This window comes from Balaenoptera musculus, chromosome 11 (genome assembly GCF_009873245.2).
Source record: "Balaenoptera musculus isolate JJ_BM4_2016_0621 chromosome 11, mBalMus1.pri.v3, whole genome shotgun sequence".
Lineage (NCBI taxonomy): Eukaryota > Metazoa > Chordata > Mammalia > Artiodactyla > Balaenopteridae > Balaenoptera > Balaenoptera musculus.
This window is the reverse complement of record NC_045795.1, coordinates 97,341,144-97,355,208: the sequence shown is the minus strand read 5'-3', so window position 1 is coordinate 97,355,208 and position 14,065 is coordinate 97,341,144. Positions and strand designations below refer to the sequence as shown.

The window sequence follows — 14,065 nt, the reverse complement described above, 5'->3', positions numbered from 1 at the left end:
CTGCTGTGTGCCAGGCATTGGGCTGGAGGCTGGGGACACAGCAGTGTACAAGGCAGATGAGACCCCAGCCTTGAGGAGCTTGTAGTGTAGTGTGGAAAGACAGACAATGTAAAAATTCCAGAGGGTAATAGGTATAGGATGAAAAAAAAGCAAGGCAATGGAGTGCAGGTGGTTGGGTAGGTCGGGGAGGCCACGTGTGAGCTGAGGTGTGAATGATGAAAAGGAGCTGGTCTTGCAACTTTCCAGGGAAAGAGTATAGCAGGGAGCAGGAGTAGCAAGTGCAAAGGTCCTGAGGCAGGACCATGAGCAAGAGGGAGACTTTGTGCACCGTGGTCAGGAGTTTATAAATTTTCTGAGTATGATGAGGATTCTCTGGAATCAGCAGTAAGCTGATCATGTTTACATTTTTAAGATCTCAGTCTGGCTGCTGCAGGGGGCAAGAGAGGAGGGGAGACCCTGCAGAGGTGAGGCACCAGACAGGTGAAATACCCCCCCTCCAAGCAGGGACACCAAAAAGGCTTTATTGTCCAGCAATGCTCAGCAAACATCCTCTGAGCAGTTGCTCTGGGCCAGGCCCTGGGCCCTCCCTTCCATGATGATACAGACTCATCCCCTGGCCTTGGAAGCCCCCAGCTTGAGTAAGCTGGGGGAAGCAGACCAGCAGACAGCTAATTCCACAGTAGAGGAGTGAGGAAGGTGTGAGAAAACCAACAGAACAGAACTATCCAGAGAGGTGGAATTGAGCTGGGTTTTAAGGGGTGAGTAGGAGCCCACCAAGCAGAGTTGTGGAGAAAGGGCCCTCCTGGCAGAGACACAGCAGGATTTCCTAGAAATACAGAGGAGGAGTAGCATGTCTGCAGGGTACGATGGTAAAAAGGAGTGAGAATTAGGTCTGGGGCATTTATTATCAAGAACTATCAAACCAGCATTTATTAAGCACCTACTGTGTGCCAGTGGTTAATGAGACAAACAAGGTCCCTGCCCTCCTGGAGCTTAGCATCTAGTCAAAGAGACAGACAAGGAAGGAACAAACAAGCAGATAATGTAACATAATTTCAGATAGTGGTAAGTCAGGTGAAGACATTACACCGTTATAGTGAGATAGAGACCATGAGGAAGGGGACGGGAATCTTAGTTGATCAGGGAAAAGCCTGTCTGAAGAGGTTGCATTTGAGCTAAAACCAGAACAATGAGAAGAAACAGCATTCTAGGCAGAAGGATAGCGAGTGCAAAGGCCCGGGGGGTCTGACCAAGTGATCATGGAAAGCCTCAAATGCCCTCTTGGAACTTAGAGCCACATGAGAGCTCAGTAAATGGTCTTCGCCCTGTGGCCCTGGTTCTGACCTCTGGGCTGAAGTGGTTGTCAGAGAGGCGAGCATCCTTGGGAGAAGTGGCTGGGTGGGTCATGAGGATCAGTGCAAGTCGAGGGGAGGCGCTAGGCCTGAGTGGATGAGTGATGAAGGTTCCAGACAGTTTGGAGGAAGGAGAGGAGGGATGGTTCCCTGGCAGGAGGCTGGGGAGAGAAAATGTTCAGGATCACTGACCTGAAGCATGAGCAACCAGCCACAGAGGTGGGCACAGGTGCAAAGACTCTGGAAAAGAGCAACAGGGCAGAGATGGATGGGAAGTTGGCTGGCCAACTGAAGTGGAATCAACCACTCTAGTCTCGATCTATCCATCTGGCTGGAAGCCCAGGCAAATGGAGTAGACCCTGGGCCTCTGGATGTCAGGAAACAGGAGCCAAGGTCTCTCGTGGTGTCTTTGTGGGCAAGATGGAGAAGAGTGTGCTGAGGCCAGGGGATTTTGGTCAGTTTGTGCTGACTCTTGAACTGCTGGCAAACTGGTGAAAGGTTTCTAGCAGCCTTCCCTGGAGCTCTGTCCTGTTGCAGTATGAACATATGCCCATCAAGTTCACAGAGACCACAAGTCCAGGAAGACTGACAAAGAGAAAGCAAGAGTCGGTACCCACAAAGATGGCCAGAGTGCAGGGTGAACTAGACTCAAGAAAATGAAACTTGACCGTGAGCTGCAGTACTGACATTCAGAAACCCAGCTGCATGGTGGAGAGGGAGGGCAGTGGCTTAGCCCAGGCTCCTGGGGAAAAGACAGTGAGAAAGAGGCATGGTCAGCCCGATGGAAAGCAATCTAATTGGAAAGAGAAGAATTCTGTAACAGTCAGAACCATTCTAGGAACCAAAGAGGCTGCCTGTATGGTAGTGAGTTCCCCGTCACTGATTGTGTGTGAGCAGGGCCTGGACAGGCTATGGGTGAGTCTGTTGTAGAGGAGGCCGAAACCCTGAATGGGCGCTGCATTCAGTGCTTCTCCCTGTGGTGAGAGTCACAGATTGAGTACACCTGTCCTCACCTGCACCTCTGCTATAGACCCGCCTTGTTTCCTTCCTTCTGCCCTGCCTCTGCTGAGGCCGTTCCCTCCTCCCACACGGCTCTCTCCCTTCCCCATTGCACATTTAACTCCTGCCCATCTGCTCAGTCCCACCTCCTCCACGAAGTCTTCCCTGACCACCCCTGCCCTGTGCCACCTGGGACCCATGCATTAGCCTGTGACGTCACACTGCGCTCAGCCCATCCGGGCACAGCCTCATCATGCTGATTGAGTTTTGTGCTGCGCGAAGCATCTCAAATAAAATAAAGAGCAAAACCATCCACAGTCCCGCCACCCAAACAAATCTAACAGGTCTCACTTTCATGGGCCCCTTCCATCCTTGGCCGGTCCAAGAGGGTGGGAGCCCGAGCCTGAGGCTGTCAGGAGGTCTGCCCAGCTCCACCCCAGGCCCTGCACACCTTAGGGCTCAGGCACTGTCTGCCAGCGTGAGGAGGGAGGCTGCGCCGCGTTGTAGAAAGAGCGGAGTTGGGCAGGCTGAGCCAGATCTGGGCTCTGAAATGAACTTGCTGTGTGGCCTTGGGCATGTCGCTTCACTTCTCTGAGCCTCAGTTTACCTGTGAGGACAACGGTGACGTCCTGGTGTGTGATGTAGATGAGGCCCCTACCTAGCACAGTGCTGCCGGAGGGATGCTCACGGTAGGCTGGTTCCCTTCCCTGTTCCTCGGACAGAGCCTGGACTTGGGAGTGAAATAGCCTAGGTTCACATCCCGACTCTGCCCTTCATTGGCTGGGAGACCCTGGACAATCTTCTTACCCTTTCTGAGCCTCCATTCTCTCTCTTGTAAAATGGGAGAGTAACCCCAGCTTACATGTCCATTTCCCCTCCCTTCCTTCTCCTTGAATGTGTCCCCTTTCCCCGTCTCTGGGCTGGCCCCGTCTCTCCACCATCCAGCTCCTCCCCACCTTCAGCCTGCCCGAGCCTGCCTTCTCCAGGCGGTTCCCCTGGAATGCTGTCTTCCCCAGTGCTCTGAACCCTGCATAACTGCCATTTGGAGTCTCACATGACCAGACATCTCGGACCCTTCCCCTGTGCTGGTGGCTTTGCTGGGCCTTCTGGTCAGATGACCCTCAGAAAACACAGAGGGACCATACTGGGGGCACCTGCAGGGTCCTCATGGTAGTTCAGAAACCCCCACGTGGCATCTGGCACACTGGCTCAGCCTAGAGGAAGGCAAAGAATGCTCAGTTCTGGATCAGGTGGCCTGCCATGCCCGACCTTTGACCCTGGAAAGGTCCCTTCCTCTCTAAGCCTCCACGTCTGTGTCTGTGCAGTGAGCCAGTGAGGAGCCCTTCCCCACTGCCTACCCCACAGGGCTGTTGTGGGGACCACATGCCTGGACAGATGTGACTGTCCTCTATGAATGGTGCACGTGTGAGATGCTGTGTGGTGTGGAATGAACACAGCCCTTGGAGGCAGAACCTCCAGGTTCCAGCCCTGCATTGGCTCCCGCTGTGACCTCTGCCCGTCAGGACCTCAGTCTCCCCATCTGACAAATGGGGGCAGACCAGCCTTCAGAAAGATTCAGATGTCTCCAAAGCTGAGGGCACAAAGGAAATCCTAGAGGCCTGGAGCTCGTCCCCCAGGACAGACAGGCAGACACAGGCCCATGTCTGCAGTGGCTTCAGCCCAGGCAGAGTAGAAACATGCAGGAATCGCAGGTCCCCACGTCCACGGGGTGAGACAGGGGGAGCGTGGGCACCAAACCAAGCACTCACGTGCTTCCCCTGCTGCCTGTGGACGTGCCACCTGTGTGGCTGCGAAGTCCACTCTCTGCAAGGGGAGCAAGAGATTCAGATTTTTCAGGTCAATCTCCCGATGTTTAAGACGTTGGGAAGAAATTCCAATTTTTCAAAAGCCTGTGTGGGTCAGGCAACCTATGGGTGGGCCCTGGAATACAGACTCTGACCTCGGCCTATTTTTTTTCTTAGTTTTGTATTTTAATATAATTTCAAACTTTCAGAAAAGTTGCAGGACTAGTATGATGGACGCCTGAATGGCCTCCCCTCTGGTTCAACTGCTGTTGCCATCGTGCCGCCCTTGCTCTCAGGAGCCTCACTCTCTCCTTCGTCAGGGCCTCTTCCTACTTCAGGTGTGTCTCCCAAGAAAAGGGATCCTCGTGCGTAACCACGGCACAGCGGTCAATTCAGGAAACATTGATGCAGTACTGATACCCGACATACCACCCATATTCACGTGTGCCAACTGTTCCCACAGCGTCCCCCAGGCTGGGAGCCAGTGCAGGATGCCACGTAGCATTTAGATGTCCTGCCTCTTCAGCCTCCTTTAACACAGAGCAGGTCCTCAGCCTTCTTTTGCCTTTCCTGGAAGGCCAGTGGTTTTTAACCCGCCTGGGTCATGAACCCCCATGAGAGTCCTGTGAAAGCAACAATCCCTCTTATGAGAAGTAAATGTCCAGACTTGTCACCTTACAGCCTGTCAGGGGACTCACAGATCCCTAGAGAACCGTGGTCTGGTCTCGATTTGCAGCTGGGGAAACTGAGGCCCCAAGCAGGCGTGTAAAGCCCCACCGAGGCCAGGGCCAGAGCGAGACTCCAGGCCTGCAGCCTCCTAGCGCCCACACGCGAGCTCGCCTCCGAGGACCCTGTGACTTCATTACCCAGCGGCGTGGCCTGTTTGAAGCACCTTATAGGGAATTCCACAGGGAAACCAACAACCAGGCACCATCGATGTGGCCGTGGAAGGGACGGGGGCCAGCGGGCCAGGGTGGGGACTGTCCTCAAAAGCAGCAGGCCCATCGGCTCGGCCCCCTGCAGGAGCCCACCCTCCTCCATCACCCCTGGAACCGGAGCATGAACAGCATGAGGTTACCCAGGACATCGACAAACTCTCTCGGGCCTGCCGCCCACCCTGCCTGCCGAGCGGAAGGCCAGGCACGGGGAGCCGGACCTGCCACCACTGCCGCTGCCACCAGGGAGCCTAGGACAACACCGTGACCGCAGGAAGGCCCAGTGTGCCGCTCGGCCCGCGCTCTCTCCATTACACTACCCTGCCTCTTCTCCATGAGAGGCAGCGGGGTGTAGTGGATAGAGCACGGGTTCAAGTCCCGGCTCCACCGCTCACAGCTGTGTGACCCTGGGCCATCGCTTAACCTCTCTGAGCCAGAGAGGCCACAGGTGGGCGGAGGGGCTTGGGGTTGTGCCTGCACTAAAACCTACCTCACAGGGCTGTTGTGAGGGGGACGGGCTTGTGGGCCCTGAAACGCTTTGCCGACTGTCTGATGCTCTGTGAGCATGCGTTATTACTGTTATTAACTGCGTTGATAACAATAATGATGACAGAACTGCGTCTGGCATGGGAATCGCATTGGCTTTGCTTGGTGCTTGTGCTAGAGGCAGGTGATAATCCCCAGAGAAGGCCTCCGTCCCCTCTTCCCTTCTCTACCCCCAGGAAAAGACGTTTTAGAAGGTCCGACCTCTCCCCTCTCCCTGTCCAAAGAGAGGCTTAGGAAGTCAAAACCAGGAGAGTGAGGAGCTCTGGGTTTAAGCCCCTACCTGTGCCTCATGTGCTGTGCAACCTCAGTGAGCCATTTGCCCTCTCTGGGCTAAGAAGCTTCATTTTGTAAAGTTAGGCTCCTCTAGCTCTGCCAACTGGGGCTCCGTGCACCCCACTTGCCATCGCATGAGGCTTTGGCCCCGAGATGCCATCTGGACCAGGCCTGCAGCAAGTCTGAGGCAGAGATGGGCTTTGAGCCTGCAGTTGGGAAAGTTCTGGCCCACACTCAGCTGCCAGGTCAGAGGCCGCAGAAGTCATCTCCAGGGAGAGGAGATGAAGGTTCAGGTGGGGCAGGACAGGCCGTTCCATTGGTGGGAGCCCGCAGTGTTCCCTGGGCCCGAGCTCCTTTCTGGCTCACAGATGGATGGGCGGGAGCTAGACGCTGACAGAGCTCCCTCACCGCTCGCCTGCCTCCCTCTCGCTCCTCAGGGCTGTGTCCCCAAACAGCTCTGCCTCTGACTTTGTGCACAAGCCTTCCCAGCAAGGGAGAGAGAACAGGAGCCGGGAGCCACCCGGCTGCCCCAGCAATGCCCTGTGAAATGCGGGTGATGATAATGACCTCACCCGGGGACTGTGGCCACCAAGTGGGGAAAAGGGGCTCAGATAGTACGGGGTACATGGGGAACCTCCATAAATATTAGTTCTCGTCTTCCCTCCCCCCAGAATACTTCCGGCGGCTCCCTACTGAACCCCGAGGAGACACCCAACCCTGCAGCTCTCCACTCAGGCCACCCTCCCTTCACGAGCCCTGAGCTTCAGCCCAGCTGATCCGCAGCTGTCACACTGTCCCATCTCCCCCCTTTGCCTGGGCTGTGTCCCCCGCCGGCCAAGGGACCCTTGGGTCTCTGCTGTCCTGTGTTGTTGCTGATGTGTGTGCCTGTCTGCTCCCCTCAACCCCAACTAGACTGTGAGCCCCTGGAGGGCAGGGACCACCAGAGGCCCCTTGGGCCCCAGAGCCCGGCACAGCGCTGGACTCCACCACACTTGTCCATCCCATGAACAAGCGTGGCCCTGGCAGGGAGTGACACATGGTCAGTTTGTCTGCTCAGGCCTCTGCTGGCCCACCAGAACTCCCCGAGGTGCTGCCTTTCAATGGAGGCTGCCCTGCCCCACCCAGGAGTGGCCCTCACCTCCTTGGGACCTAGGGTGCCCAGACTTCACCCCTGAGAGGTGGTGACCTAAGCCAGACCTCCCCATTTTACAGAGGACAAAACTGAGGTCCACAGAGGAGAGGGCTGGCCTCAGGTCACACAGCACATCAGAAGCAGACACGAGACTTGTTCCCAGGTCCCCTCCTCCTCAGCCTAGGGTCCTCTCTATCAACCACCCCCCATGCTGTGCATTCTGAGGGGCTCCATGGGAGCATAAGGAGGTGAAGGCTACGGGATGGTACCCAAGGGACCATGGACTTGGGAGCCTGGTGCAAGGCCCAGCCAGGGCCCCCATCCCCAAAAGGTTCTCATCTCTGTCCGCACCCAAAGACCCATGGCTTGCATGCCTCTGGTTCCACTGCTGGAGCTGCAGCCCTTGGGGTTAAACACTGTCCCCTGCAGGGGATCCTGGAGCTGGGGAGTGGCAGCCTGGGGTGACCTGGTCCACTCTGTTCTTCCTCCTGCAGGAGGGGCGGCCAGGCTGTGAGGTCCCGGTAGGGGAGAGGGGCAGCCCAGGGAGGTGTGGGGAGGACGGCTGGGCTGGATGAATTTGACCCTTTGTGAAACCATAAAGATGGCTTATTGAGGGTGTGTGCATTCTCCATTATCAATGTAATACATGTCCACCATGGGAAATACAAAAAAGGAGGTAGCAGGGAGGACGGTGCTGGATTCCAGCTACAAGCCTCCGCTGTGGCAGGAGGAGAGGACTCGCCCTTAAACCTGCCCTCCAGGGGCTCACAGGCTAGTGGGGACACCGGGCTGGGAGGCACCCCCAGGGGAAACCCCAGGGGGCAGTCCAGAGGAGAGAGGTGATGTCCTTTTGCTGGGGTCAGGGAAGTCACCTAAGAGGAGAGGCATTTGTCCTGAGCCTTGAGGAGGAGATTTTGGAGAAGAGGTGGGGGAAGGGCATTCAGGCGGCGATAACTATGTGAGCAGAGGTGGGAATGGGGCTGGGGAGCAGGGCTGGACAGAAAGGCCCAGTAAGCTGTGCTGCTCCCAGGGCAGAGGGCGCGGCGTGGGAATCAGTGGCCAAGGGCCGGAAGAAGGTTGAGGTCTGATCCAGGGGGTGCTGACCAAGGTGTTTGGACTTTGGGGAGCTATGGGGCGTGTCTGAGCTGGGGGGCAGTGGTCAGAGCCAAGGCTGGGCGTGCTGCTGGGGCACAGAGGGAGGGAGGACCAGAGGGGGAGTTTGATGCCCCCAACTTCTCTGGCCCATCTGATGCTGGGGCCTGGAGGACTCCCCAGGGCTCATCGAGGCTGGGTGGGGGGCATGCTGTGCCTTCACCCCATGTCCCCGCGTCCCCATGTTGCGGCCAGAGGCCACCTCCCTGGCTTCCTCCTCCTTCCTCCCTCCTCCCTGGCCTCCCAGTGCAGGGCCCCCAGCTCCCTGCTGAGATGGGAGTGATTAGATTAGAAGGTGATGTGGGGTCTGATTATCTTGGGTGGAAATTGGCCCCCTGTGTCTTTTTCCATCCCGCCCAGGACTGGGGAGGTGGGGAACAGCTTCTCCATCGCCACCCAGGCAGAGCCAACTTTTTCACAGACATGTTTGAGACCAGAGTGTGAAGCCTTTTTTCCTGGGGAAGAGCAATATGTGACCAACCGGACAAGGGCTCGGTCCCTCACCAGCTGGTGACCCTGGACAAGCCACTTCACCCGCCATCTCCTCTTCTGTCGACCGAGGGCCAGTATGAGGACTAATGAGATGATTGCGAGTGAAGGATTAGGGTTAGGGTTAGGGCACAGTGCCTGGAGCGGAGTAGGGGTCCTACAGAAGGTAGCACCGGTTACTATCCCTGCCATCTACGCCCTGTGAATGCACTGAAGTGTGTTCGACCCTCACCTTTAAAGATCTACAGTGACCCCACCCTCACCCACGTGGAACCTCTCTGGGCCTCAGTTTCCTCCTCTAATACTGCTGGTATTTAACAGTCCATCCTGACAGCTCCCACACAAGCTGAGCCCGTGCATGAGAAAGCATTTTGTCAGCAAGTTATTGTAGTTCCCAAAGTCCCATAGTTCGGCCCAGGTTCTCCCTGTTTGTGCCTCTTGTGGGGTAAGTGTGCTTCAGGGTCTGTCTGTGATGGGAAGACACCAGGCCTGGTCTGATAGGCCTGGAGTCAGTGTTCGAGCTCATTCCATGGTGCCCACTGTTCCCTGCTTGGGGACAGAAGAGCCTGGGAATGGGCAAAGAGCCAGCTGAGGAGCTCATCACCTGAGAACCCAGGTTCTGGTACAGCTTGCTGGGCTCCATGCTGCCTCTGGGAGTCTTCATGACTTGGTTTACCCATCATGGATGGACAGACCAACCTTTACCACCTCAAAGGAACTTACTGGAGGGTATCTGTCTGTCTGTAAAGCACGTTAAGATCCTGAGATCCTGGAGGCCAAGAGGCTGGAACACCACACATGCACACGCACACAGGCACGTGTGCAAACACACGCACGCACACACACAATCTCAAGACATCTCTCAGATCCCAGAAGGAAAGGGAAGGGGTGGGTGAAACCTCTTGAAAAGTGAAAATAGATTCCTTGCTTTAAGGAAAGTGCTTCTTGCCCTGACTCAGAACCTCTTGACTCTTATTTTAGATACAATTCTAATGAGTTTGTCCACCTAGACTTCAAGTCTGAAGCAAATTGGGAGACCAGGAGAAGGCCATTAGTGACAAGTGAGCCTGAAAACAGGAGGAAATGACCATCGATCTTGAGGGGAAAGAAGGAAAATCTCTCAACAGCAGAAGGAGTTCAAGAAGCAAGTCATCAGGGCCGTGTAGTGTCTGGGGTCAGTGGCCATGGCCATCTGTCTGGTAGACCAGGTATAGCTCTTCCTGTGCGGCCTGGGGATGGCTGGAGACCCTGCACCAGGCAGGATTGGATTGTTAGTTCTCTGCTGAAGGAGAAACTGTATGCTGCATTGTAGAGAGCTGTCTAGCCAGAGTGGTAAAAATGAAAATCGGATAAAATGAGCACCTGACAGGCCAAACTTCATTTATCTAGATTCTTTACTAGGCAGAGTGCCCTCTTGTCAAATAAAAGCTGACACAGAGGGCTTCCCTGGTGGCGCAGTGGTTGAGAGTCTGCCTGCTAGTGCAGAGCACACGGATTCGAGCCCTGGTCTGGGAGGATCCCGCATGCCGCGGAGCAACTGGGCCCGTGGGCCACAGTTGCTGAGCCTGCGCGTCTGGAGCCTGTGCTCCGCAACAGGAGAGGCCGCGGTGGTGAGGGGCCCGCGCACCGCGATGAGGAGTGGCCCCCACTTGCCGCAGCTGGAGAGAGCCCTCGCACAGAAACGAAGACCCAACACAGCCATAAATAAATAAATAAATTAATTAATTAATTAATTAAAAAAGTCATTTCCTCATGGAAAACCTTCCCAATTTAAAAAAAAAAAAAAAAAAAAAAGCTGACACAGAAACCCCAAAGATGAATAAAACTGGGGCCACTCTGACCAAAGGCCTCCCTTGCCCGCATGGCTCCCCTCCTGCCCCCTGAAAGAATTCCAGGACCGTTTGGAACCCAGTTTGAAAAATCTAAAATTCTAGGAAAGGAGTTCTTAACTTTTCTTGCACCGCAGACCCCTGGGGAGGTCTGAGGTCATCATGGGCCACCCCTATTCGGAATAAAGCTTTGAAATACATAAAATAAAATACACTGGATCACAAAGGAAGCCAATTATATTGAAATAGTTAAAGTAATTTTAAAAGAATTGATGTGTGGTGTAGTAACATATGTGCTTCTTTATTAACACACTGAATAACAAGATCCAGCAGTCAGTGTAATAATTGCCTTAGTTGTAAAATAAGGATAAGCCTAAAAAGTGTCTGCAACAGCTATAAAGTGATATTAAAAAAACCCCATGATTTCTGTAACATATGTAATGGTGTTGTGGCCACCACTGACACTCCTGGGGTTTATTTCCTATGTTCTTAATAGGGGGAAATGCTAAATTTCAGTTTGATGTTTGTGAAAATAAAGAGGTCATTGTTTTCTCATCCAACTTCATAGAGCCATGAATTCTTTCCCCAGATCTTTGGGAAGTTGGTGGACCCCATTTTAAGCAGTCCTGTCCAGGGCTTAGTTGGCATTTTTTTTTTTTTTTGCTGGTTGCAGAATGAGGTCTGGTTCTAGATATATCATTAAGGAAAAGAGAGAGTGGTCCCTGCTTGGCCCGTAAGGCTGGGAGAGGGGGAAGGGGAGAGAGAAGAGAGAGGAAGGGATTCTCTAGGAGCGGGTAGGAGGTGGTAGACCTGAGCTGTCTGGGGGCCTAAGAATTGAGGTATAGCAGTGTTTGAGCTCCAGGCCCATCACAGCACTATCCCAAGGTGAAATCATCTTTAAAGGACCCACCTTGAGTACACACTTTGAACCTTAACTGTAGGCGGTGCCCTAGGACCTCAGCAGGCAAATTGCCTGGAGTCAGCTGAGACCGAGTTCCTTCCGCTCCTTGGGGGAGGGGGCTTGGGCCGTGCAATGGTAACTTGGCTTTTGTCCCCTTCCCCAGGGACTCATGTGATGGAGGGCTCTGGACGGATGGTGGTGACCGCCGTGGGTGTGAACTCTCAGACCGGCATTATCTTTACCCTGCTGGGGGCCGGCGGTGAGGAGGAAGAGAAGAAAGACAAGAAAGGTAAGCCCAACCCCCTTGTGGACCAGAAAAGGAGCTCTTAAGGCCACATTTATTTTTGTTGACTCATTCACTCGACAAAATAGTTATTGAGTGCCTTTTATGTCCATACCCTGTGCCAACAGCTGCCTCCTGTAACCTCAAGGCCCTTCTTGGGCCAGGAGGCTCTGTCTGTTCCATCTCCAGGGTCTCGTTCCAGTCTCTGTCTTGTCCAGTCATGTCATGGGGGGCCCCCCTTCCCCCTGGGCCAGGCCAAGGGTGATGAGCCTTTTCTTGAGTCACCAGCCTCAAGTGTGACCTGGTCCCATCATCGCCCCTGATATTGAGTAGAAATCCCCACCTGGGCGAATTCCTCCACTATTCTTAACTCCACTGAGCAGAGCTGCACACTCACCCAGTATAGACTTTCCCCAGAAGTGGGTCTTCTGGGGAAGGTGGCCAAATGTGTGCCTCCAAATCAACTGCTGTGAGCCCCTCCCCGTTGTCCCCAGAGCTGCCATCTCAGCTGCGCTCTGTCTTGTCCTCCCCCTGCAAACAAGATTCCTCACTCCATGGGCTCCCCTTGGTGCAGCGGGTTGTCGGCCTGGGCTACAGCTGCCTCTCAGAGCAGAGGAGGGATGGTTGGAATACATGAGCCCCAATCCCATCAGACCAGGCCCAAATCCAAGGCCCAGCCTCTGGCCCAGAACAGCTGACTACTTACCCGACACTCACACTCGGTCTCGGGGACACCCCCCACTCTCACATCTGCGGTCTTTTGTCTCCTTCCCCAAGCTCCAGAGGAGGGGCCCAATACCCAGACCTTCTGGAGTCCAGGGGAAGGAGATGAGATAATAGATGACCCCTCCTTCAGTTTTAGGGGCACCCAGCCTCCCTCCGGCTCTCAGAGGTCAGCCAGGCACCAAGTCTGGGTCACGATCAAAGGTTACTTGTTCCCAGGGGCAAAACCCATTTCCTGGTGGGGTACCCCTAAGATTATGATGGCCCAACCAACAGGAGCAATGGAAATAAGCTGTGGTCTGGGAGAGCTGAGGTTGAAACTGAGGACCAAGTCTTGGCCAAGAGGCCCAGAGCATGTCAGGACAGCGTCCACGTAATGACGTAGCAGCTATGGCCAGCTGTGGCCCCAGGTGCGGGCAGTTGGGCAGGTTGCAGCAGCTTTGCCCACTTCCTTGGCCTCACTGGGGCCTGGGTGAGGGGCAGAAGCACCCAGAAGCTCCCATGGGCCAGACCGGTGTTTCTTAAAATGCCAGTAAAGAAACAGGCCTCTTCTGCCCCAAAGCACAGGTCAGAGTCCCTTGCTGAACATTTACCTGCACTCCGACGAAATGGGGACATCAGTGTAGAAGGAAGAGGTGGGATGTGGAGGGGACGTGACGGAGGAATCTGGGAGGGCAGCCCAGCCCCTCAGGCCCCCACGAGCAGCACAGCCAGGCTGGACCCCCTCGGCACTTCCATTCCATCACCTCCACCAGGGTCATTGCTTAGAGCCTCCCGTTTCAGGATGGCCCCAGGCGTACCGGTGTGTGTGCGTGTGCGTGTGCGTGTGCATGTGTGTGTGCGCATGCACACACAAAAGGCTGTATGTGCTTCTCATTCATTAACATGTCTCAAAAATCATCACACAGGTGTGAAGAAGGGGGATGGCCTTCAGCTACCAGGTACAGTAAGACACCCCTCAGGGTAGATGGGGTTTTAGAAATAGCAGCAGCCATTGACCCCTGAGCCCTGGCCCTAGACCCCCAGCACACAGCTAAAGGGGGCACCTGACTGCTGGGGGCTCTGCCCCACCAGACCTCCACTGTGCCCCCGTGCACTGCCAGCCCCACGGGACCGGCCAGCACCCCGGTCTGCCTACCTGCCCTTCCAGGGCTTTCAGTGCAGATGGCACCACCACCACCTCCACACGCCCTCAGCCCCGAGAGCGGCAGGCAGTGCCCGCTCAGCGCCCCGTGACCCCACAGAGCCCGTCCCACCTTCCCCTCGCCTCACAGCACAGCCACCCTGCCCGGCATCTCTTCCCTCTCCTTCCCACAGCACCCGTTTCCCCACCACAAGAAAAAACAGCAAGAGTGAACTGGAGCATACCGTATCATTTTTGATTCCTAAATTAAGGAAAACTCGCTAGTACCTTCTCCGTCTCATGCACAAAATACAACATGCTTGATGTCACCTTTTAAATGGTGGGGCATCTCCTATGGACGTCACCAAGGCAGTCTTTTGAGTGCCAGTTAGGGAAGGAGGAGTTGGCCATGGGCAGTAGCCTGAGTCAAGGGCATGAATCCTAAGTCACTGCCATGGACGGATGTTCTTCCGGGACACAGCAATGGTTGTAGCAAACACCCCTTCAGAATGGCCAGTGCCTG

The 14,065-nt window shown here is 55.1% G+C and overlaps 1 protein-coding gene across 10 annotated transcripts in view; it reads left to right on the top strand.

The window, feature by feature from the left end:
- Positions 1 to 14,065, top strand: part of ATP2B2 (ATPase plasma membrane Ca2+ transporting 2) — a 358,026-nt gene that overhangs the window by 284,958 nt on the left and 59,003 nt on the right. For 6 of the 10 annotated variants that reach the window (XM_036869343.1, XM_036869344.1, XM_036869342.1 and 3 more), the window contains 2 exons: positions 11,577 to 11,702; positions 13,328 to 13,360. In XM_036869343.1, the coding sequence (XP_036725238.1) occupies positions 11,577 to 11,702; positions 13,328 to 13,360 (159 nt within the window). The remainder of the gene's footprint in view (positions 1 to 11,576; positions 11,703 to 13,327; positions 13,361 to 14,065) is intronic. The other 4 variants (XM_036869348.1, XM_036869345.1, XM_036869350.1 and 1 more) reach the window with 1 other exon arrangement.